This window comes from Piliocolobus tephrosceles, chromosome 7 (genome assembly GCF_002776525.5).
Source record: "Piliocolobus tephrosceles isolate RC106 chromosome 7, ASM277652v3, whole genome shotgun sequence".
NCBI lineage: Eukaryota > Metazoa > Chordata > Mammalia > Primates > Cercopithecidae > Piliocolobus > Piliocolobus tephrosceles.
In genome coordinates, this window is record NC_045440.1 from 86082613 (window position 1) to 86108963 (window position 26351).

The following is a 26351-nucleotide window of genomic DNA, read 5'->3' on the forward strand; positions in this document are numbered from 1 at the left end:
TATTATCTCATTGAACATCACTATTTGATCACTATTTTAAAGTTCTTGTTTGCTTATTCAAACATTGAGTCATCTCAGGTTTGGTCTCCATTTTCTCTTGAGAATAGGTCATTTTCCTGGTTCTTCCTATGGCGAGCAATTTTGAAGTGTATCTTGGACATCATGAATGTTTTGTTGTGGATACTCTAGATTTGGTTATAGTCTTCCAAAGAGTGTTGACATTTTTGTTTTTAGTAAGCACTTAACTTGGTTTGACTAAGATTGTATGTTTTTATCTTAAGTAGCAGTTCAAAGTTCATTTCATTTATTTTGTTCTTTGCTGGGCCACTTGCAGTCCACTTCATACTGCCCTCTGGTTCTTTAGGCCCAGAAGTCTGGTTTTTCCTACCTGAGGTTTAGACTCTCTACATAATACTGATTGTGGGACATTCTCAGACTAAAAACCATAAAAAACAGAAACACCCTCATTCTGGTCCATTTTCCAAGTGTCACCTCGCCTCTAGAATAATCCTACTTTGTTCACTTTCTAAGGCCTTCAAGTAGTTTTTATTTTTGTTTTGTTTGTATTTTTTCCAGAGTTTATAATTGTTATCTGCAGGAAAGTCAACATGGTAGACGCCTGCTTGCCCATACCAGAAGCTTAATTCCCTGTCAAACATTTCTAGTTTATAAACCCTTAATCATATAAAAAGTCATAATAAAATTTCCAATTTCAATCTTTTTTATACTGAACTTTTAACAAACTTTGTTGGCTTTTTAAATTCTAGACTTGTAATTCAATAGATAATGTTCCTGAGAAAGACCCCAGACCAAAAAGAGACACAGATATAACTTCTGAAAGTGACTATGGAAACAGAAAAGAATGCAATAAAAAAGTTCCTCGAAGATCAAAAATCCCGTATTATGCCAAAACCATTCAAACTATTAAGCACCACAATAAAAACTGCAACTCTTTTGTAAGGTACTTGTTTTAGTTTTAGAAATTTAAGGCACACAGAAGTTAATAATGCTGGCTTTTCAAAGCTAGCTCATGGTGGTATTTGTTACTTTACTAATGTTGAAGATTTGATTTTTCAGCCTTGTAGGTTCTGATCTGGTCAGTACATTCATGTAAATGTATATAAAAGGATCCTTTTCTCTGTGTCTGTACCTTAGTTGCAAAATTAATGTATAAACCTGACGATATCTCGTAGCATAAAGAATACTGACCTTAGAACTGGAATACCTTCATTTAATCTAGGTTTAGTTCAATCAAAAACAATGTATGTGGTTTTAGTTTCATTCATTTACAGTGGGAAGTAAGACTGGTACACTTGAGTCTACATGACTAGCCTTTTCTCTCTTTGTAGGCAGATCTAGATGGAAAGCCAAGTCCTAGTCAGATGACACTGAGTTTAGGATTAAATGTGAATAAGATGATTGTGTTTAATGCCATAAGGACAAGGGAAACCGATGTCTGTACTTTCGTAATTGGGCTCACCATGACAAGTGGTTCAGAAATGACTACTCTGGGATGGTTACAGTAAACTTTTGCCTCTGTAATTCTCCTTTTGTAAGGCATATTTTGTTGTTTACTTCTTCCATACCTACCCAATTACATTTTACATGTACACACACACACACACACACACACACACACACACACACAGGCATTCAGTTCACTTCAAACACTGTACTTTTTTCCAGGACGTACCCTGGAATTTCTTTGGTCCTACCAAGTGATAGAATCTATTAATTTTGACCCATTATGTGTCGATTTTAAACTTTTAACTCCCAAAGAGTAGTTCTGTTTACTGTCTTTTCAAGTTCTTAGGTATCACCTTACTATAGTACTCTTTAAATTATTCTGATATATCCAAGAATTTTACCCTACCTGAAAATGTTAAACCCTGAACATTTATGAAATCCTTATCTTTTTTAAAATCTTGAGGCACTCATTAATCAAGAGCACACCCATTATAAAATTTATAAAGCAGTTTATCCAAGTTACTATAATTTTATTAATATTCTTTTTAAAAAGCTGTTTGCATATGCAACTAGAAATGTTAATGTTAGAGAAAAGTAATGTGAACACGCTTGAGTGATTTGCTGTGTTTTATTCTTTACAGTTGTAGTCGTAAAATGAAACCACCTTACCTTAAAGAATTATATGTAAGCTCATCTTTAGCGAACTGTCCTATGTTACAAGAATCAGAAAAGCCAAAGACTGAAATAATTAAAGTAGACAAAAGTCACTCAGAAGACAACACTTACCAGGTATGATTTAAGAAATTAAGAAAAAGTAGTATGAATAATTTTAAATACAGAGTCCCAGAAAAATTGTGCATGCTTTTACTAGCAAAAAGTGTTTGCATTTTATTGGAGTGATGAAAATTGGTTATTTTTTCCTTCTTGATTTCCAGATTTTATGTAATGTTATTTTTGAATGAATGAAAATTTCATTTTTTTATGATCAGATTTAAGTGAAATCATTTATTATATGCTTCTGGAGGAAGAAACAGTTATGAATTTTTTAATTCTTATTCCTTAATGTAGTGCTTCCTACTTTTTTGGGGTGTCAGACCCTTTTTAATATCTAAAAATCTCTATAGGTCTTCTCAAAGAAGCCCATTTTTACACTCAAAACAAATGTATATAATTTCAAGGTTTTCATGGACTTTCCTGAAACTCAATTTTGGACCACTGGATCCCAGATTAAGAGGTGTTCAAAAATGTTTTAATTCTTTAAAATTTTCATAACAATTCTCATGTTGAGAAACTTCAGTACTTGTGGATTCATTATTTTGTATTTTTCATTAACTTCCCCTTATATTACTTGTGTGTTGTTCTTTTAGTAATAGAATTGGTACATTTTAGGCTACTGGTTTCCTCCCCTTATTCTCAACTATAGAGGCTTTAATATTGAAAAATAATAATTATCATTATGACTTTGGACACACTTCATCTTTCTTCTTACTTAACCTATTGTGCCTGTGTTTCCCAAGTTACATATTCATTTTTCTCATGAAAAATCAATCTTGTCTGATTCTACCCCCCCAAGTTTGTTTGAGATTAGATCCTTACCAATCTTCATATTCCTTGTGTGCCTTGGTAAGGACTCTGTATCCTTAATACAGGGTCTGGCATGTGAGTGCCATGCTATGAGTATATACTATTTCAAAAATCGTATCTTATCTACTGTGGCATAATAATGACAGCTAACATTTATTGATTGGTTATTATGTAGCAGGCACTGTTCTGCACTTATCTATATGCTTTGCTACCATTAACTTAATTTTTGGCCAGGCGCAGTGGCTCACGCCTGTAATCCCAACACTTTGGGAGGCCAAGGTGGGTGGATCACTTGAGGTCAGGAGTTCAAGACCAGCCTGACCAACGTGGTGAAACCCCGTCTCTACTAAAAATACAAAAAACAGCCAAGCGTGGTGGGACATGCCTGTGGTCCCAGCTACTCAGGAAGCTGAGGCAGAAGAATCGCTGGAACCCAGGAGGTGGAGTTTGCAGTGAGCTGAGATCGTGCCCCTCCACTCCAGCCTGGGTGACAGAGTGAGACTCAAAAAAATAAAATTAAAAGTTTCACCACAGCTCTTTGAAGTAGATACTATTATTCCCCTGTTATAAATGGGGAAGTCGAGGCTGTGAGAAGTTAGGTAACTTTTATAAGTTCACATAACTTTGTTGTCTTCTTTCAGTCCCTTGTTGAACAGCTAGACCAAGAGAGAGAGAAGAGATGGAGAGCTGAGCAAGCCGAAAATAAACTCATGGATTATATCGATGAGCTGCATAAACATGCAAATGAAAAAGATGATATTCATAGTCTGGCTTTACTTACCACAGATAGGTAAAAAAATTAATAAACCTGAAGATACCTCATAGCATAAAGAATACTGACTTTAGAACTTTAATTCCTTAGTTTCAGTGTAGTTCAATCAACAACAATGTATGTGGTTTTAGTTTGATTTGAACTAATTTTATTAGATAATTTAGCACTTTAATAGCTTGTTATATTAACAAGAAATTCAGATACATGTATTTGAGCCCTCAAGCAGGAAGAAGGTGTCGGGTAAATATTATAAGTAAAGAACAGCAAGAGACTAGAGCAGTGATTAACAACTTTTTATATAAAGTGCCAGATTCTGTAAAGGGCAGGCATTGGCAGCCTTTTTCTTTCAGCTTCTTGGGTCATATTTGATTTCATCACATACTCATCTTCTGCAGTGAGCTTTTGTATCATATAGCCCAGTTTCTTAATCTAATGATTTTATTCTATCCTCACCATTACGTCTCCCATTTTATCTGGGGTTTTTTGTTTTGTTTTGTTTTGTTGTATTGCATTCTTTAATACAGGTCTGTCATTTCATTCTGTGAAAATACCAGTTTTTTAAATTACAATAACTTTTTTCCTTCTGTTTCCTGTAATTATTTCTAATGTTATGCTTTTCCTCAAATGATTATAAGATTTTTAGAGTTTCTTATGGTTTCTTACCCTTGAATGAGCACTAGGTTTCTCGACTTGACATTTGCTAACAGACTTTGGGAAGTTGCTCCTGGTTCCATTTCCTGTCTGATTGTGCAGTGGGTAATTCCCCTTCTAAAATCTCATTTGGATAAGTTGATGTACACAGTTCACAGCCCAGTTCCCAGTTTCTTTTAAACACTTTTGTGATACTGACATGGTGTTTTCTACCCCACTGCATGTTTCTCTGATATGTTGTACCTGTCGTGTATAAAGACAATTCTAATATGCAACATGCGTGCTATGAGAACCTCTATAATTATAAAGCTATGATGCATAATGTTATTGCTAGCCCTTCTACCACTACCCACCAACTTCCTGCCTTATTTGTGTTTTACAAATGTCTGTCTGAATTGACACAAGAAGCTACTGGTTATGATGAGGGAACAGGATGGTTCAGTAAGAGTGCTCTACCTCAGAAAAACAGCACTCCTGCTTTCAGTAAGTGGATAAGTAACCAACATTATGTAGTGACAGATTTGTAGAGACCCTGTGACTGAGTCATGGACAGACAGTAGAAGAGAAAAGATATGTCTTCCTTTTTTCAGAATGGAGCAGTTTCATGAGGCAAAGCCTGAGTGTTGTAGGAGTTGTTTTTAATTTCAATTTAGTTCCATTTGCCTTATAATTGAAATTATTCGGCCGGGCGCGGTGGCTCAAGCCTGTAATCCCAGCACTTTGGGAGGCCGAGACGGGCGGATCACGAGGTCAGGAGATCGAGACCCTCCTGGCTAACACGGTGAAACCCCGTCTCTACTAAAAATACAAAAAATTAGCCGGGCGAGGTGGTGGGCGCCTGTGGTCCCAGCCACTCGGGAGGCTGAGGCAGGAGAATGGCGTGAACCCAGGAGGCAGAGGTTGCGGTGAGCTGAGATCCGGCCACTGCACTCTAGCCTGGGCGACAGAGCAAGACTCCGTCTCAAAAAAAAATAATAATAATAATTGAAATTATTCCCAAATTTTGGCATTCTGTTATCTTTTGTTTTCAGTTATATGCGTATGAATTTTTACTTTATTCTGTATTCTAGGTATTTAGCAGGATATTAGAGGAAGCTGTGTCTAGGGCTGCTAGCCAGTCCATTTAAACTGGAAGACTTTGGGCATACTTTATCTTTCTTCTTACTTAACCTATTGTTGTGCCTGTGTTTCCCAAGTTATGTATTCATTTTTTTCATGAAAAATCAATCTTTTCTGATTCTTCTATCTACGCCACCCCCCACCACCACCACCACCACCACCACATGTTTGTTTGAGATTAGATCCTTACTAATCTTCCTATTCCCTTATGTGCCTTGGTAGGGAATCAGTATCCCTAATAAAGGGTGTGGTATGTGGGTGCCATACAATTTCAAAAAAATAAATCTTATCTACTTTGATATTTCTGTTATCCAAACTTCCTTGATGACCAGATCTGTTCATCTAATTATCTACTAAAAATGCCTTGTCTGTATTCCTCATAAGTTTCTTAAGATCAGCATGGCCTCAGGTAGACTCATTCTTCTTCCTTATTATATATTTCTTGCCCTAATAAATGGTGCCCCATCCAGCATCCAGTCAGTCACCAAAACTACAGAAATCTAGGAATCTTTTTTTTTTTTTTGCTTCCTTTCTCTTTCTCCTATTCTACAGCCAGTTGATATTATCATCTTTATTGATATCTTTATTCATCAGTTGATAATGATGTCATCTTAAAAGATGTTGAACTATCTCCTCTGTATCCCAAACCTGTTACCTTTCTTTAGGCCCTTATCTGTTGCTTAGATGATTGTTCCATTTCTACTTCTCTGTGGCTTCCCTGCCCGCAACCCATATGCAGTCTAGCACTCTTCCATATAGCATACCAAACAGGAGTTGAGAGCATGAACAAAGGAAGACCAGTTCAGAGAGTACTCTCATTGAAGTCAAGAAGAAAGATGATAAGGACAAGAATTGGACAAATGACCATAATGTAGAAGTTGATGGATATATTTTTTTAAATATGCCTTGGAAATTACACTGGGTTGGCTGCATGACTCAGTAATTTCTTCATGAGGCTGCATCTTTGTCAGTGTCCCGTTTCCAAACGATAGACTTATAGTCTGTCATCTCAACCACCTGTCTGTAGTAAGGGGTGAGCACTTGGCCTAAGCTGGGTAAACATCCTATATCTTGTGGCCACAGTGATTGGTTCATGGGGTGGACATATGAATCCAATTGGACTAATCAGAGCCTTGCCTAGGACTCATTCTAAGTTGAGCTAGAGAAAGATACTCTTTCCTGTTTGGTTCAGGGTTATTAGAATACGATCCCAGAGATGTTCATAGTCTCCTTCCTGTACCCCTACCCCAAACATAAAGATTCTTGCATGGCACCATGCAGACCACCTATATCTGATTTCCTAGAGTCTGCTTTTGAAGCCAGATTCTAGGATTGTGTTATATTCTTGGTTTCAGTGGTCCATCAGCATAGTGCCACCACATCCTTCTCTATGTTTGCTTATGCAGATCAGTAAATTCTCTCTTTTATTGAAACTGATGAAGAGTTTTCACTTGTAATGAAAGGGTTCTAACCAGCACAAAGCTGGGAGCAATATTGGGTGTCTGGGTTCAATGCAAGGAGTCCAAGTTGACTTACAGGTTGCTATTTATGTAGCACGTCTGTCACATCGCTTTATAAATACATCAAGTCTGTTCCTTCTGTGAGATGCTGGGTTCCTCGAAGGCAGAGAAAACTCCATGTTATTCATCTTGCTTGCCTTTAAGTCCATATCTAGTATAATGCCTGAAACAAATTGTTTAGTAAAGTTCTGCTGTGGAATAGTAATTTATATAAAATATTTTCCTTTTGATCATAATGTTAGGTTCAGGAGTAGGGGAAAGACACACTATTTTTCTGCCAGTTTTTACTGTAATTAGAATTTGAAACATACTTCAGATCTTCTCTAAGTTTGAACACTTATTACCATGTTATCATTTTTATATGTGTATATACTTAACAGCACATATAACTTCTGCTTTAGGCTAAAGGAAATTATTTTTAGAGAGAGAAATTCCAAAGGACAACTCGAAGTTATGGTTCACAAACTTCAAAATGAAATTAAAAAACTGACTGTTGAACTAATGAAAGCAAAAGATCAACAAGAGGATCACCTTAAACACTTAAGAACCCTGGAAAAATCATTAGAAAAAATGGAGAGACAAAAAAGGCAGCAGCAGGCGGCACAGGTATTTCTCTATTTAATGTATGAGTGGCATAGATTAACACAAATTCATAGCTTCTATCGTGAAACAAATTATACCACCTAGAAAACCTAAAAGATGTGAGGCTAAATGGAAGAAGCTTCTGTCACAAAATGCAAAGCTTCTTTCTTAGCTAATTAGCTAGTATGGTTTTTCTTTTTTTAAAAAAAAATCTGTCATAGTAGGTATCTTCTTGAATGAACTTTAGATGTTAACAACAATGAAAGCCCTTTTATTATTGGAAAAATAAAATTGGAAATAAGCAAAAAAAAAAAAAGATGTGAGACTATATGCAAAAATTAAATTGCTGTTAATTTAACAGTCACAAAGCCTGTTGAATTATGTCTAAATTAAGACTACTAGCTCTTAAAGCAGTTAAAAAGAAAAGTTGATAGAAATGTTGCTGGTAGTTAGGCTTTTATTCTGAGAGAGCTGGCTTTTAAAAAGGCTTTCAGGTGGTTGAAGGAATTTCATTTTCATGCTTCTGAATGGAAATTATTAAAATCTGTGATGCAAATAAGCAATAGTTAATGCTAGTGTATTTGTTCCTTCCAAGGCTGCACTTTGTGTGACTGAAATATCATTAATTTCCTAAATTTTGAAAATCAACTTAGTCACCAGACACTGTCATTTAAAAGGTACTTATGGAAATTGACATTAAAATAGCAGGGGAGATTATTATCTAAATACTGTAATTGTGTGCATTTTACTCAGATAAGACTGATCCAAGAGGTGGAACTCAAAGCTTCAGCTGCTGATAGAGAAATATACTTACTTAGAACTTCCCTTCATCGAGAAAGAGAACAAGTGCAACAACTTCATGAACTTCTTGCATTGAAAGAACAGGAACACAGGTAAATGAAAAATGTATCAGGAATGCATTGGCATTTAAAAATAGAAAAAGAAAGCTACTGGTTCCCCACCACCAGTATTTAAAGATAGTGACTGAGCATTGGTATAGTCTGACAGAATCAGTTATTGGAAAATGCCATGTTCATGTATGTATACATTAGAATCAGTCCTATAGCAAGAACTAGTAACTAAAAAATGAATTGGTGCCTTTGTTATCAGTATTTGAGGTATAGGTTTATAACAATATAGCTAATTTTTCATTTCTCCAAACCCAGCCATAAGTTGGTCTTTATATAGAGAGAAAATTTTAATTGATCTCCAAGTTAATTAATCAGTAAATTAATCAGTATTCTTTATTCTTCTGAGGGAAGTGTCAGTGAACTTTTTCTGTAGAGGGTCACATAGAAAATCTTTCAGGCTCTGTAGGCCATACCTAACTTTGCCTTTGTAGCAAAAAAGTAGCCATAGATAATACATAAATGAACAGCATGGCTATGTTACAACAAAAGTTTATTTACAAAGAAAAAGGCTGTCACATTTGGCTGATGGGCTGTAGTTTGTCAACTCTTGCTCTATAGAATCCGTAGTAATTTGAACATTTTCAGCTTATCTATTTCAGTTATTTATTTACTATCCTGCCAGTGAAATTGTATGATTATCATATGTTCATTGTATTTATTCCCAAACCTGTTTTGTTTTGTATCTACATGAATTTTGGTGCTCTGGGGAAAATTGTTGTCATGTGTAGAAGAGACAACTATGAAAGATTGGGGGAAAATAATCACAAAAATCTAGAATTTTGTACTTAGTTTCCTTTACAGGAATTTTGTACTTAGTTTGCTTTACTTAGTTTCATTCCAGTTTAAAGAAACCAAAAACTGGAAATGATAGGTTTCACATTATGGGTTTGAGTAATGCAAGAAAAGTAGTGGAGAACTGTAAAGAATGGACTAACTGGTCCAATATCAAAAGATTAGTAAATAATTTTATACTTTAACTGACTTTTTCTATTAACAAACCAGCAGTGCTAATCAGACTGTATTTATTGCAAGTCAAACACTTGGCCAAAGTAGTAGATACAGTGAAATAGCTTATGCAAATGCACCTGAAGAATTTCTGAAGCCATAGAATGATTCTGAACTATCTCATGAAGTTAAGATTTGATATACTTCCCTTATCCCCATCACTATTAAATACACAATCAAATAAAACTCATATTATTTGTACCTATCTGTGCCCAATTACTGTTTGAAAGCGAGAGGCCGATATTGAATTAACAATAGCGAATATAGAATATTAAGAACTATGTGAAGACCTTTAAAATGTTTCTTTTCAGGTGAGTATCATTCTTTTATCTTTATATGTTTTTCACTCCAGGAAGGAACTTGAAACAAGGGAGTTTTTTACTGATACTGAGTTCCAGGATGCCTTAGCTAAAGAAATAGCCAAAGAAGAGAAAAAACATGAGCAAGTGATAAAAGAATACCAAGAGAAAATTGACGTGTTAAGCCAGCAGTATATGGATTTAGAAAATGAATTCCGTATTGCTTTAACTGTTGAAGCCAGAAGATTTCAAGATGTAAGAATTGGCACCCAGCTCTTTATTGAAAACAGAATCAGTAAGCTATGGTTTGATGAGAGGACTTGTTTTAGAAACATAGCTGTATTAAATGTTGGCTTCATAATCTTAAATAAAATATATACATTCTTCGAGGCCTTAGTTTCCTCAAGTAAATAATAGCTACTATTTATTGCTCTTGCAAAAACTAAGTAAGATTATAAACATTATAGAACATTGGGATAGGAATCAGAGAACCTGAATTCCCTCCTATTACTATAAAGTAGGGATTGGCAAAACTAAAGCCCCCAGGCCAAATATGGCCCACTGCCTATTTCTCTTTTAAGTAAAGCTTTATTGGAACAGAGCCATGCTCATTTTTTACATATTATCTGTGGCTGCTTTTCCATTACAAAAGCACAGTTGAGTTTTTTTTTTTTTTTTTTTTTTTTTTTTTGGGATGGAGTCTCACTCTCTTACCCAGGCTGGAGTGATGCAGTGGCATGATTTCGGCTCACTCCAATTTCTGCCTCCCAGATTCAAGCAGTTCTCCTGTCTCAGCCTCCCAAGTAGCTGGGACTATAGTCACACGCCACCACGCCTGCCTAATTTTTGTATTTTTAGTAGAGACAGGGTTTCACCATATTGGATAGGCTGGTCTCGAGCTCCTGATCTCAGGTGATCTACCTGCCTCGGCCTCCCAAACTGCTGGGATTACAGGTGTGAGCCACTGTGCCCAGCCATGATTGAGTACTTTCAACAGAGTTCATATGGCCTGGCCTATAGAGCCTAACAGTTTACTGTTTGGCACCTTCTAGAAAAAGTTTGGTAACCCTTGCTATAGAGGAATAATTGTGCTCCTCCGACCAGTGCCACCAAACCTATACTAGATCCCATTGCCTCTTGCCTACTTAAAGATATGGCTTCAGTAAGCCTTTTTTCTTGCTCTCTTACATCTGCAATTTTTCCCTCTATATTTGGTCATTCCCTTCAGCATACAAACATGCTGTGATTTCTCTCATCTTAAAACTCACTTGATTCCATTTCTTCCTTTGACTACTATGTTGTTTCTCTGCTTCCATTTACAACAGAACATCTCAAAATTGGGCATTTGCTATCTTTGATTTCTCTACTTTTCTCTTCTCCAACCTGCTCTCATCTGGCTTTTATTATCTCTATTGCTCTACTAGCATTGTGCTATCAAAGCCACCAGCAATATCCACACTATGAAAGTTGTCAGTTAAATTTGTCCTCATCTGATTTGACCTAGGTATAGCATTAGACAGGGTTGATAGCTTTCTCCTCTTCCATACTCTTTCTTTGCTTGGTTTCCACCATACTGCATTTCTTGGTTTTCTTGGCTTTCCATTACGTCACGTCTTTTCAGTCTCTCTTTGTTTATCTTATTTTTTCCACAATTTCATTATTGCAGTGCCCAAGTTTTCAGCCCTTAAATTCCTTTTCTTTTCTATACACACTCATTCTCTTGGTAAACTCCTCCAGCATCATTATATCTCCAGCCTGGACGTTTTGCATGAATTTTAAACTTCTATGACTAACCACCTATTTAAGATATTCTATTTCACTGCTGATTTTACTACCAAACCTTCTACTTTGACATTTCTCCTGTCCCAGTGAAAGACAACTCCATCCTTCTAGGTGCTTAAGCCAAAAACAAAGTTATTGTTGATTACTCTTTCTCTGACACTACACATTCAGTACCTCAAGAGATTCTGTCACCATTATTTAAAAAATATACATGTGGCCAATTCTTACCACCTCTAACATAGCCACTCTGGTATGTCACATTATCTTATATTATATGAAGAGCTTTCAAGTTAATCTTCCTGCCTCTATCTTTCCCCTACCCCGCTCTGGTTTATGCCAAACACAGCAGCTAGAATGTTCTTTTAAAATACATGTTTGGTAATATGACTCCTCTCCTCAAAGACCTCCATTGTCCCTTCCATTTTATTCAGAGTAGTGATCAAAACACTTCACAATCTAGCCCTCTGAGTTCATCTCCTACTACCTTCCCCTTCATTTATGCCACTCGAGTGACAACAGCCTTCTTCCTATTCCTCCAGTGTATCAGGCACATTCCTGCCTAAAACACTCCTTTCCCACACATTTGCATGGCTGCAATCCCTGCCTTCTTCCAGTCATTGCTCCATTGTTACATTCTCAGTGATTATGCCGGTTAAACTTGAACCCACATCTCCCAACACTTCACACACTTCACATCCTTCTAACCTTTTACTCAAGCATATAGTGTCATCTAACATGATGTATAATTTATTATGCTTGTTGTTATATTGTCAGTCCCTGCCACCTAGAATTTAAGCTTTACAAAAGCACAGATTTTAATCTGGTATTCACTGATGCATTTCAGTGCTTAGAGCAATACCTGGCCACCCAGGCTGGAGTGCAGTGGCGCTATCTCAGCTCACTGCAGCCTCCTCCTGGGTTCAAGCAATTCCCCTGCCTCAGCCTCCCAAGTAGCTGGGATTTTACAGGCGTACACCACCACACCTGGCTTATTTTTGTATTTTTAATAGAGATGGTATTTCACCATTTTGGCTAGGCTGGTCTCAAACTCCTGACCTCAAGTGATCTGCCCTCCTTGGCCTCCCAAAGTGCTGGGATTACAGTCATGAGCCACCGTGCCCAGCCCAAATAAATGATTTCTGGCTTTAGATTTGACACTAATTCCCTGGGTCACTTTAGGCAAATATATAATAATCATCCTGGGTCTCTGTTTCATCATCTGGAAATTAGTAGATTGAAACAGATTATCTTTAAATCTTATTCTTTTGCTGGTATACTATTTCCAGAAGCAAATATTTTCCAATTATTTGGAGAACTGCTATTTATAATATAATTTTGGAATATAGGTTAAAGATGGTTTTGAAAATGTTGCAACTGAGTTAGCAAAGAGCAAACACGCTCTTATTTGGGCTCAACGAAAAGAAAATGAGTCTTCCTCTTTAATTAAAGATCTGACCTGTATGGTAAAGGAACAAAAAACAAAACTGGCAGAAGTTTCTAAATTGAAACAAGAAACAGCAGCAAATTTACAGGTAAGACTTTGCAACATTATATGTTTTAAAATTTTTTTATATTATTTTTTCAAGTAGGTTGTGATAATTTTAGGAAGTACACAAAAGGAACTTTTAAATGATACTAATTATATATTGCATATAAGAAAAATAGTACAACTAAAGAAATTAAACTCATGATTTCACAAATTGTATTGCTCATGAGAGAGCATTTAGGTAAAATAAGTAAATTAGTTTTAAGAAACATGTTCGGTTAAGTAGGTGCGAGCAGTACAGTGATACAGCAAAAATTGTGAAAGTGATACTCAAATGGTTAAAGTTTGGGAAGCACCACTTGGATTGCTGATATTAATTTTGTGGTGGTGATGCTGGTGGTTTTAGATATACTTAGATGTAATAATCATTAAATTAATGTCTTTATTGCCGTTGTCTCAATTTTAAACATTAATGCTATTTTACGCAAAATTTATTTCTGAAAAGTGACTTTTAACGCTATTGATATAAATGCTTGGTGAAAAATTTTGACTATTACAGGTATAGTTTCTCTTTAACAATTTTAGAGTAAAATTCAGATTGTTTAAAGGAGTGGTCTCTTAAATTTGGCTGTTTATTTCATGATCTACCCTGGCCTTTAGTTAGTAAAACTAAAACTTCTAATGTAAAATTTGGTAATGTTTACTTGTATTTGCTTAAATAACATTTTTTCTCATTGTAAGATGGAAAAAATAGAAAATAAAGCACTTATTATAATAATTCTTATTTATCTTTTCGGGGAATATACAGAATCAAATCAACACCCTTGAAATTTTAATTGAAGATGACAAGCAGAAGAGTATTCAAATAGAACTTCTCAAGCACGAAAAAGTCCAGCTTATTTCTGAACTAGCAGCCAAGGAATCACTAATATTTGGTTTAAGGACAGAAAGAAAAGTATGGGGACATGAGCTGGCACAACAGGGTAAAATTCTCAGATTTTCAAAGGGAAAATAGCTTATTCTTATAAGCGAGCAAATCTGGGTATTGGAGACAAAAAGACTCAACTCTGCCTAAAGATGCCAAGAAAAAAAAGGATAAGTAGGCATTTGCCAGCCACAGGGGAATGAAGACCTCCTAGGAAATGAGAAATAGTTTATTACACCAATGAAGAAGTTATGGCTCTGATTTTTTAAAATTTTTTTTCCATGATAATTTGACAACTTTTCTGAACAATGTGTACTTTTACAAAGTAACATCTAAATATATTGTTAAAAAAATTTTTTTTTTTTTTTGAGACAGAGTTTTGCTCTTGTTGCCCAGACTGGAGTGTGATAGCTCAGTCACAGCTCACTACAACCTCTGCCTTCTGGGTTCAAGCGCTTCTCCTGCCTCAGCCTCCTGAGTAGCTGGGATTACAGCCATGTGCCGCCACGCCTGGCTAATTTTTGTATCTTTAGTAGAGACGGAGTTTAACCATGTTGGCCAGGCTGGTCTGAAACTCCTGACCTCAGGTGATCCACCCACCTCAGCCTCCCAAAGTTCTGGGATTACAGGCATGAGCCACCACACCTGACCAAAAATAATTCTTATACAGTGATTTCAAGTTATTTGTACAGTATACACATTTAATTTTCTTTTCTGATATATGCAACATTTATTGTGCATGCACAAATTAAAATATTATATGAATGAAAACTATTTTTCAGTAAATCCTCAGTCTCATTCCCTTTCCAATCTCTGTAAAGCAAGAGATATATACTGGGTTGTTTTTTTTGTTTTTGTTTTTGTTTTTTTACATTCACAGATACCTTTAAAATTATGAATAGCTAAATATTTGGTTTTTTGTTTTTTTTTTTTTTGAGATGAGTCTCACTGTGTTGCCCAGGCTGAAGTGCAGTTGTGTGATCTCAGCTCACTGCAACCCTGCCTCCCGGGTTCAAGCAATTCTCCTGCCGCATCCTCCCCAGTAGCTGGGATTACAGGCATGCGCCACCACACCCAGCTAATTTTTTTGTATTTTTACTAGAGACAGGGTTTCACCATGTTGGCCAGCCTGGTTTCAAACTCCTGACCTCAAGTGGTCCGCCCACCTCAGCCTCCTAAAGTGCTAGGATTACAGGAGTGAGCAGCTGCGCCCGGCCAAGATATTCAGTTGTAATGGAGTATTGCTTATTCGTTCATTCTCTGTAGGAATTTTTAATATGCTCTTGTTTGTTTGAATGTCATAACATGAATTAATATTACATATCTGAGTTACTTATTCTCAACTTTATTTGTGGTTTCAGGTTTTAAAATAGCCACAAGTATTTAAGAGGCCTTTTTGTTTGCTTCCCTTTTCCTCTTCATATTGTACTATTATAAGCTATGTTTCTTTATTTAGTTGTTTTATTTTTATATTACAGTTTGTTAGAGTTTAATAAGACACAAACCCCCAAAGTGTTTCAAAGTTTGTAATTGATGATTTTTGTTTCTTAGGATCTTCTCTAGCCCAAAATCGTGGAAAATTGGAGGCTCAAATTGAAAGTTTATCTAGAGAGAATGAATGTCTGCGAAAGACAAATGAAAGTGATAGTGATGCATTAAAAATAAAGTGCAAAATCATAGATGACCAAACTGAAACTATTAGAAAATTAAAAGATGTAAGTTTGACATTTTATTGTGGTTAAAGAGCAATGGCAGGTTTGAAAATCTTTGGATCAAAGTATCCAAAAGTTGTTTTTCAGTGTTTTCCAACTGTTGTAAAATTTAGGGTAGACTACCATGCATTTCTTTTTATAATATTTGCCCCTTTGCTCTTAAAAATTTCTACATGATATTTATTAATTTGGAATGAACTTTACTTCAGAATTTAATGGAGAATCTTATTATGGCCTTTGGAATAACTGGAAATACCCAGTGTCAATTAAGGGTTAGGAGTCACAAGAAAATGAACATTTTATGTGATTTTTTTGTTTTTGTTTTTGTTTTCTTTTTTTTTTTTTTATTATACTTTAAGTTCTAGGGTACATGTGCACAACGTGCAGTTTTGTTACATATGTATATATGTGCCTTGTTGGTGTGCTGCACCCATTAACTCGTCATTTACATTAGGTATATCTCCTAATGCTATCCCTCCCCCCTACCCCCTCCCCATAATAGGACCCAGTGTGTGATGCTCCCCTTCCTGTGTCCAAGTGATCTCATTGTTCAATTCCCACCTATGAGTGAGAACATGTGGTATTTGGTTTTCTGTTCTTGCAATAGTTTGTTGAGAATGATGGTTTCCAGCTGCATCCATGTCCCTACAAAGGACGCAAGCTCATCCTTTTTTATGGCTGCATAGTATTCCATGGTGTATATGTGCCACATTTTCTTAATCCAGTCTGTCACTGATGGACATTTGGGTTGATTCCAAGTCTTTGCTATTGTGAATAGTGCCGCAATAAACATACGTATGCATGTGTCTTTATAGCAGCATGACTTATAATCCTTTGGGTATATCCCCAGTAATGGGATGGCTGGGTCAAATGGTATTTCTAGTTCTAGATCCTTGAGGAATCGCCATACTGTTTTCCACAATGGTTGAACTAGTTTACAGTCCCACTAACAGTGTAAAAGTGTTCCTGTTTCTCCACATCCTCTCCAGCACCTGTTGTTTCCTGATTTTTTAATGATTGCCATTCTAACTGGTGTGAGATGGTATATCATTGTGGTTTTGATTTGCATTTCTCTGATGGCAAGTGATGATGAGCATTTTTTCATGTGTCTGTTGGCTGTATGAATGTCTTCTTTTGAGAAGTATCTGTTCATATCCTTTGCCCACTTTTTGATGGAGTTTTTTTTTCTTATAAATTTGAGTTCTTTATAGGTTCTGGATATTAGGCCCTTTGTCAGATGAGTAGATTGCAAAATTTTCTCCCATTCTATAGGTTGCCTGTTCACTCTGGTGGTAGTTTCCTTTGCTGTGCAGAAGCTCTTTAGTTTAATGAGATCCCATTTGTCAATTTTGGCTTTTGTTGCCGTTGCTTTTGGTGTTCTAGACATGAAGTCCTTGCCCATGCCTATGTCCTGAATGGTATTACCTAGGTTTTCTTCTAGGGTTTTTATGGTTTTAGGTCTAACATTTAAGTCTCTTATGCATCTTGAATTAATTTTCATATAAGGAGTAAGGAAATGATCCAGTTTCAGCTTTCTACTTATGGCTAGTCAATTTTCCCAGCACCATTTATTAAATAGGGAATCCTTTCCCCATTTCTTGTTTTTCTCAGGTTTGTCAAAGGTCAGATGGCTGTAGATGTATGGTATTATTTCTGAGGGCTCTGTTCTGTTCCATTGGTCTATATCTCTGTTTTAGTACCAGTACCATGCTGTTTTGGTTACTGTAGCCTTGTAGTATAGTTTGAAGTATTTTATATGTTTAAAATATTATTTAAAAGGATAAACCATATCTAATTAACCAGAATATGAAGCATTTAAAGTTAATAAAAACAAAGTACCAATTTTTTTCTTGAAGTGTTTACAAGAAAAAGATGAACACATCAAAAGATTACAAGAAAAGATCACAGAAATAGAAAAATGCACTCAAGAACAACTTGATGAAAAATCTTCACAACTGGATGAGGTACTTGAGAAGTTGGAAAGGCACAATGAAAGAAAAGAAAAACTAAAACAACAATTGAAAGGAAAGGAAGTAGAACTTGAAGAAATTAGGAAAGCTTACAGGTATTATATAGTACAGTGTTTCCCACTGAGAAATAAAATGTGGCTTAATAATTTAATAAACCCAATTTATTTTTCAAATTACTTCTCATATTAGTACACTGAATCGGAAGTGGCATGATAAAGGAGAACTTCTATGTCATCTTGAAACACAAGTAAAAGAAGTGAAAGAAAAATTTGAAAACAAGGAAAAGAAACTTAAAGCGGAAAGAGACAAAAGTATTGAACTACAAAAGTAAGCATTAAGTTCTAAAGGATTTGAGATCTCCTTAATCATAAACACTGTGGAATAGATGAAATATGTATAAAGAGAGGAGGGCTAAAAATCTTGTAGGACATAGTTATTTGCCAAGAAGTTTATTTCCATTTCATCTGTAAAATGAAGATAGCAGTAGCACCTACCTTAACTTTTAGATAAGAGGTTGGCATTATATATATATATGTGTGTGTATTTATGAATAGATACAGCTTATATGAATTATCTAGTTCTTAGAACAGCACTTGGCACATAAGAATTGCTATATGAGGCAGGCCACATGCGGTGGCTCACGCCTGCAATCCCAGCACTTTGGGAGGCCGAGGTAGGTGGATCACCTGAGATCAGGAGTTCGAGACCAGCCTGGTCAACACAGTGAAACCCCATTCCCACTAAAAATAGAAAAAATTAGCCGGACATGGTGGCAGGTGCCTGTAATCCCAGCTACTCAGGAGGCTGAAGCCAGAGAATCACTTGAACCTGGGAGGTGGAGGTTGCAGTGAGCCGAGATCACACCATTATACTCCAACCTGGGCAACAAGAGCGAAACTTTGTCTCAAAAAAAAAAAAAAAAAAATTGCTATGTGAACATTTTGTTTTTATTACGATGAGCATTTTAAACTGTATTTGAATGAAAGCAGCTAGTGATATTTTAGTTGTTGTAAGTGAAATTTAGAGGAGACTGCCAGTTGACTACCAGGGGCAGTGAGCTCCTGAGGAGGCTAGAGGACATTTAGATAGCAGTTGCCAGTACAAGCTGATGATGAGAGCCAATTTTTTTGTTTGTTTTTCCGAGACGGAGTTTCGCTCTTATTGCCCAGGCTGGAGTGCAATGGCGCAATCTGGGCTCACTACAACTTCTGCCTCCTGGGTTCAAGCAATTCTCCTGCCTCAGTCTCCCAAGTAGCTGGGATTACAGGCATGCACCACCACACCCAGCTAATTTTTTGTATTTTTAGTAGAGCTGGGGTTTCACCATGTTGGCCAGTCTGGTCTCGAACTCCTGACCTCAGGTGACCCACCTGCCTCGGCCTGACAAAGGGCTGGGATTACAGGCGTGAGTCACCATGCCCGGCCAAGAGCCGATTTTAAAGAGAGGAAATAAAATGTGTACCTGGCTGCTACTGTTATGTGGGTTCCATAAAATACTCAAGAGGAAGTAAGGTTTTACTGTGTTAAATAATATAACTAAACTTGTTAAAAATAATTTATACAGTTGGAACCTTCAAAATTAAGTAGCACAGCTTCATGATTAGTTCTTGTGTGAACATAGAGTGATACAGATAACATGGCTATGGATAGCCCAAAAATCTCACTTAAAGATAGGTTCTACTTATGTCAAATCTAATGTAACCTGGAATTTGATTTCTTGTTGTGATTCAGTCTAATGGGAAAGTGTTGTTACACTACAGAAAGTTTTGGTTGATAGCACAGTTGTTTTCTGTTGATAGACCCTGTTCCACTTTGCTTTCAACCAAGTACTAATACAAGAACCTTGGCTTGGAATCTGTTGCAATTTTTTATCCTGCCAGTAACAAATTTACAGTTAGGAGTCTTTCAGATTCTAAAAGAAAGTCATATTCTATAATTAGCAAAAAAACTAATAAAAATTATAAAACCTAGCAATCTTTAGACTCTTTTCCATTGCATTATTCATTATACCATTAATATAAAAATGCAGACCTGATTTTTTACATGAATTGTCTTTAAGACTGCTATACTTTTTAATTTAATGGAATTATAATAAAATAAGCCAATTATTTTAATAATAACAGGTTTTACTTGTACAGCTTTTTACAATTTATAGGTTGATTTCTTCTATCTTATTTTGAACCCAACAGTAATCCTGTAAGTTTGGCAGAACCGGCAGGATTGTCCTGTTTTATAGTTGAAAAACTCAGCTTGTGACTTGCCCCTAGTCACTTGGCTACTAAGTGGTACAATTTTAAAAAGGCTTTTGATGCATGTTCCTTACGTTCAATCTGTTATTACTGATTGCTGTACCAAAACCAGAAAATGTGTTCTTTTTATGAACATTACTTTTTTAATAGCATTATTTGTATTCATATAAAGGAATTGTTTTGCCTCCAGGATACTTTTAGCATGAGAATTTTGTGAATACCATTTAATGTGTTTTGTCCACTAAGCATTACCATAAGGAAGCCACAAATACATGTTCATAAACTTAAACCATCTGTAATATGCACTTCTCAAATTATCACACATTGAAAACCTAGAGAAAAAAGATTGATAGTAGTCATCATCTGTGAAGGCGTTTATAAACTATACCCTTAAGCCAGATGGTGGCTCACCTCTGTAATCCCAGCACTTTGGGAAGCCAAGGCGGGCAGATGACTTTAGGCCAAGAGTTCAAGACCAGCCTATCCAACAGAGTGAAACCCTGTCTGTACTAAAAATACAGAAAATTAGCTGGGCCATGGTGGTGCACAGCCTGTAATCTCAGTTACTTGGGAGGCTGAGGCATGAGAATCACTTGAACCTGGGAGCCAGAGGTTGCTTTGAGCCATGATCATGCCACTGCACTCCAACCTGGGTGACACAGCCAGACCCTGTCTCAAAAATGAAATAAAATTAAAAAGTATACTCTAAGACTCAAAATAAATTGGGAAACAGAATACTCTAACTTTCAGAAAATGAAAATGTAACAAATATTAGTGATGTATGATCCTAACCTGATTGTTACCCTAATAGATTTTGGTAGATGATGAACTACTTATATCTTTAGTTACCCTATAATAGCCCTTTGATATTTTCATAATACTGAGTTACATTTTCATTAGTATGAATGTGAGCCACCCAAGAAGAAATAACATCCTAATCTATACATTCACACCACATATACACGTATATATGTGGGTGTTCTTGTTTTTTTAAGGAATGCAATGGAAAAGCTTCATAGTATGGATGATGCCTTTAAAAAACAAGTTGATGCAATTGTCGAAGCTCATCAAGCTGAAATAGCACAGCTGGCAAATGAAAAGCAGAAGTGTATTGATTCTGCAAATTTAAAGGTACTGTAAGTAAAATTCACTTCAGTAATCAGTATATTACATGACTATAGCTAAATAAGTTAGATCTTCGAGAATTATAAAGAGAAAAGGCAACATGATCTCATGACCAAATAGATATGAAGAATGTTACCAAAACTATCATGAAACCAGGGTAAAATGTTGCTAATACTTAGATTAATTGTAGAACATAATTCTAATTTCTAAACAAAAATTGTACATTTGATTCTAATGTGTACTTTCTCTGCTCTCTGGATCAAAATTTCATATCTAATCTTAGATAGAAGTCTGTTTAGTTACACATAGGCAGGGTGAGAACCAGAATGTATTAAACATAATCCATCACCATCTTGGATAAAGTTACCAAAGAGTACTAGGGTTCAAGACTATCAACTTTATTATCTCGATATGATTAACAAAGTAATGAGTTTAGAGTGATGCTAAATCACAGGCAAACATCAGAAGCACCTATGAAGCTTTTTAATAATACATACTTATGCCCGGCGCGGTGGCTCAAGCCTGTAATCCCAGCACTTTGGGAGGCCGAGACGGGCGGATCACGAGGTCAGGAGACCGAGACCATTCTGGCTAACATGGTGAAACCCCGCCTCTACTAAAAAAAAATACAAAAATCTAGCCGGGCGAGGTGGCAGGCGCCTGTAGTCCCAGCTACTCGGGAGGCTGAGGCAGGAGAATGCGGGAACCCGGGAGGCGGAGCTTGCAGTGAGCTGAGATCCGGCCACTGCACTCCAGCCCCGGCGATAGAGCGAGACTCCGTCTCAAATAATAATAATAATAATTATTATAATTATAATAATAATACATACATACATACATACATACATACTCAGGCCGGGCGCAGTGGCTCACGCATGTAATCCCAGCACTTTGGGAGGCCGAGGCAGGCGGATCAGGAGGTCAGGAGATCAAGATCATCCTGGCCAACATGGCGAAACCCTGTCTCTACTAAAACTACAAAAATTAGCTGGGCATGGTGGTGGGCACCTGTAATTCCAGCAACTCGAGAGGCTGAGGCAGGAGAATGCCTTGAACCTGGGAGGTGGAGGTTGCGGTGAGCCGAGATCGCGCCACTGCACTCCAGCCTGGTGACAAAGCAAGATTCTGTCTTTAAAAAAAAGAAAAAAAAAAAAAAAACACCATATTCATGAACTTCCCTTCAGAGACTCATTCACTAAGTCTGAAGTCAGACTCAGGTATTTTTTTTATTTCACAGGTAATTCTTATGTGACCTCTCTGGTGAGATAATTATGAATTTCCATTTTTTCCTGCTTCTGAAGCGGTAATAAGAAACTAAGGTATCTGTAAAACTGGAGATGCAGAAATCAGCAACTATAAAAGAGTGCACCAACAGAAAGGCAAAGTAATGCTCCATATAGAAATTATATGACTCAAGCCTGTAATCCCAGCACAGGGATTAAGCCATGGCTCAAGCCCTGTAATCCCAGCAGAGGCTGAGGCTGGTGGATCAGCTGAGCTAAGGAATTGAAAACCAGCCTGGCCAACATGGTGAAACCCCATCTCCACTAAAAATACAAAAATTAGCTGGGTGTTGTGGCACATGCCTGTAGTCACAGCTATTTGGGAGACTAAGGTCACAGGATCACTTTGGCCTAGGAGGCAGAGATTTCAGTGCTCCAAGATTGTGCCAGGCTGCACTCCAGCCTGGACTGCAGAGCAAGACCCTGTCTCAAAAAAAAAAAAAAGAAATCATAATCAAGGTTGTTATTTAAATGGCATTATCCTCAGGACTCTGTGCAAAGAAAAAGAAAGAGTAAGGTCTTTGGAAATAATCGCAATAAGAATATAACTTGTCCAAAATTTAGTCTTTTGTTTCACATGAACAGATATTCCAAATATTTTACTTAAAAACTACCAAATGCAGGCCAGGCACAGTGGCTCACACCTGTGATCCCAGCACTTTGGGAGGCCGAGGTGGGTGGATCATCTGAGATTGGGAGTTCAAGACCAGCCTGACCAACATGGAGAAACCTCATCTCTACTAAAAATACAGAATTAGCTGGGCATGGTGGCACATGTCTGTAATCCAGCTACTCAGGAGGCTAGGGCAGGAGAATTGCTTGAACCCAGGAGGCAGAGGTTGCAGTGAGCCGAGATCACACCATTGCACTCCAGCCTGGGCAAAAGAGTGAAACTCTGTCTCAAAATTTAAAAAAAGCTACCAAATGTAGGCTGGGCATGGTGGCTTAACACCTGTAATCCCAACACTTATTAGGAGGTTGAGGTTGAGGTGGAAGTATCACTCAAGACCAGGAGTTCAAGACCAGCCTGGGCAACATAGCAAGACCTCATCTCTACAGAAAAAAAAAATGTGTTAATTATCCTGGCTTAGTGGTACACACCTGTAGACCTGTCTACTCAGGAGGCTGAGATGTGAGGATTGCTTGAGCCCAGGAGTTCGAGACTATGGTGAGCTATGATCATACCACTGCACTCCAGCCTGGGTGACAGCAATATCCTATCTCAAAATTTTAAAAATCTACCAAATGTTTAACAAGGGTACATCAGGTAACACTAAATAAGGATTAAACCTTAAATAAGGTTACAGGTAATACTAAATAAGTTAATACTAAGTAAGATTTAAGTATTAACCTCAATACTAAATAAGTTTAAGGTTTAAACAATTAAGGGAAGTGTTTCAAGTAATATCAAAGGGAAGAGTTTTAGAAATAGCGCTAGAGCTTAAATATGATATATGATCATTGGGTTTGCAGGCAGGGGATTATGGGTATCAGATAGTGGTGATTACTTAAATTAGGAGAAATACTAGTTTTCTAAGGGAAAAGAGATTGAGAGATCTACATTAGGGGTTAGGAAGCATGAAGTAAACATAAAAAGATGGTCATATTGGTAACATTATCAGAAGTGTTATGATATCGTCGGAAAGACAGTTTCAGTTAGAAGTTAACAATATCAACTACGGCTACTCCTAAATGTAGGTTAGGAATAAATGATAAAATGATCTCTCAAAAAGATGGCAATATATAACCACCAACAGCATTTTTAGAAAAGCTGTAGGCACTACATTAAAGATAGGGTTTCTTTGGGGAAGGAGGTTATTTCAGTTTTAAAAATCTATAAGGAACTGGTGTTTAAACTGAACTTGTGACTCAGCATTGATAAGCAGCATAGGACTGTAGAAGGATTAATCAAAAGCATGGGATTCTGTCCTAGCTATGATATATAGAAACTGTACAACCATAAACAGATTTTCTAAGCTCTAAAATAGAGTTAAAATGTGTGTGTGTGTGTGTGTCTGTGTCTGTGTGTGTGTATATATATATATATTTTTTTTTGGAGATGGAGTTTCACTCTTGTTCTGAGTGCAATAGTGCTATCTCACCTTACTGCAACCTCCACCTCCTGGGTTTAAGTGACTCTCCTCCCTCAGCTTCCCAAGTAGCTGGGTTACAGGTGTGTACCACCACACCCAGCTAATTTTGTAGTTTTAACAGAGGCAGGGTTTCACCATGTTGGCCAGGCTGGTCTCAAACTCCTGACCTCAAGTGATCTGCCCACTTCAGCCTCCCAAAGTGCTGGGATTACAGGTGTGAGCCACCACACCTGACCAAGTTAAAATACATTTCCATGTCTTGGCCAAGCGCGATGGCTCACGCCTGTAATCCCAGCACTTTGGGAGGCCAAGGTGGGCAGATCATGAGGTCAGGAGATCGAGACCACCCTGGCTAACATGGCGAATCCCCATCTCTACTAAAAATACAAAGAAAAAAATTAGCCGAGTGTGGTAGCGGATGCCTGTAGTCCCAGCTACTCGGGAATCTGAGGCAGGAGAATAGCGTGAACCTGGGAAGCACAGCTTGCAGTGAGCAGAGAGATCACGCCACTGCATTCCAGCCTGGGCAACAGAGCGCGACTCCATCTCAAAAAAAGGAAGAAAAAAAAAAATATATATATATATATAGAGAGAGAGAGAGAGAGAGAGAGCCATGTCTTTTTCACAATAAGTTTATGAAAACTAAGTAGATAATACATTAATGCATGAAAGTACTTTGTATACTGTATAAATACTGTATTTTTCCTGTTAGCATTTGAGCAAGTTACATTTTACTGTCATTTCTTCAAATACATCACAAATTTCAAAATGTGTAAGAATAAATTGTGGACCTTTTCTTTCAGAATGCATTTTAAAAATACATTTTCTTTAAGAAATTAAAATGTAAAATTTACATGTCAATTTAGGTCCATCAAATTGAAAAAGAAATGCGTGAACTTTTGGAAGAAACGTGCAAGAACAAAAGAACAATGGAAGCAAAAATTAAGCAACTTGCTTTTGCTTTAAGTGAAATTCAGCAAGATATGTGATGGTTCTGAGAATGAATTTAATTGAAATGGACCAGCAGACCTATTGTAAAAATGATTAAATATTGTAATAGTAGTAACTGCTATGACTTTGAAATGTCTCTTTCTACACATTTCATTATGAATATTTTTTAAAGACTTTTGATCAAGTATTTATTAATTGTATAGGTTTTTTATAATAAATTGTTGACAGTTTTGTCTATTAGAAAAAAACTGTCATAACTAGACTTAACATTTTTCTTGTTTCTGTACTATACGTTGTTTGGTAATTACACATTTGCCTACAAATTTGTAAATGAAAAGATTAGTATTTTGACTATATAAGGTAAAATATTTTAATCGTTGTCTTATTGTGATGATGAAGAACTAATTATATTTATTGTCATTTAGTTGATGTAGCTCAATTCTTTTAAAGTGCTTATGTTGCCAAAAAGCATTTGATCTGTATGATAAAAGATGTGGAATTCTTAAGAAAGTATATGTAGTCATCTCCACATCACTCATTATGACCCCTTTTTTTATAATGCATATATCTTTTCATTAAAGATTACATTTAAGGTTTTATAAATATTGTCTGTTCCTGAAGAGGAACACCACTGTTCTACCTTCATTCTCCCTTCTAGTCACTGTATATGAAGAAATTCTGATATTGTAACTGGAAGCAGTAACTCATTTCATTCCATACCAGGTCATTACTGTATTACTATTTCACTTTTGTCACATCATATGCTATGTATGCAGAACAAAAGTCTGAAGTACTATGCCCCTCTTCTATTTCTAAAAGGAAGAAAATATACATTTTATTGATATCGGTACTGAACTAAGATTTT

General features: G+C 36.6%; 1 protein-coding gene across 6 annotated transcripts in view; it reads left to right on the forward strand.

The window, feature by feature from the left end:
• The window catches only part of LRRCC1 (leucine rich repeat and coiled-coil centrosomal protein 1), a 40903-nt gene extending 14818 nt beyond the window's left edge, over positions 1-26085 (forward strand). For 4 of the 6 annotated variants that reach the window (XM_023227804.3, XM_023227806.3, XM_023227805.2 and 1 more), the window contains 13 exons: positions 768-961; positions 2109-2256; positions 3693-3841; positions 7515-7719; positions 8449-8588; positions 9964-10165; positions 13039-13224; positions 13987-14161; positions 15655-15818; positions 17672-17880; positions 17975-18112; positions 21030-21165; positions 25402-26085. In XM_023227804.3, coding sequence (XP_023083572.1) covers positions 768-961; positions 2109-2256; positions 3693-3841; positions 7515-7719; positions 8449-8588; positions 9964-10165; positions 13039-13224; positions 13987-14161; positions 15655-15818; positions 17672-17880; positions 17975-18112; positions 21030-21165; positions 25402-25524 — 2169 coding nt within the window. In that variant the 3' untranslated portion in view covers positions 25525-26085. The remainder of the gene's footprint in view (positions 1-767; positions 962-2108; positions 2257-3692; positions 3842-7514; positions 7720-8448; positions 8589-9963; positions 10166-13038; positions 13225-13986; positions 14162-15654; positions 15819-17671; positions 17881-17974; positions 18113-21029; positions 21166-25401) is intronic. The other 2 variants (XM_023227810.1, XM_023227809.1) reach the window with 1 other exon arrangement.
• Positions 26086-26351: the final 266 nt, after the last annotated feature.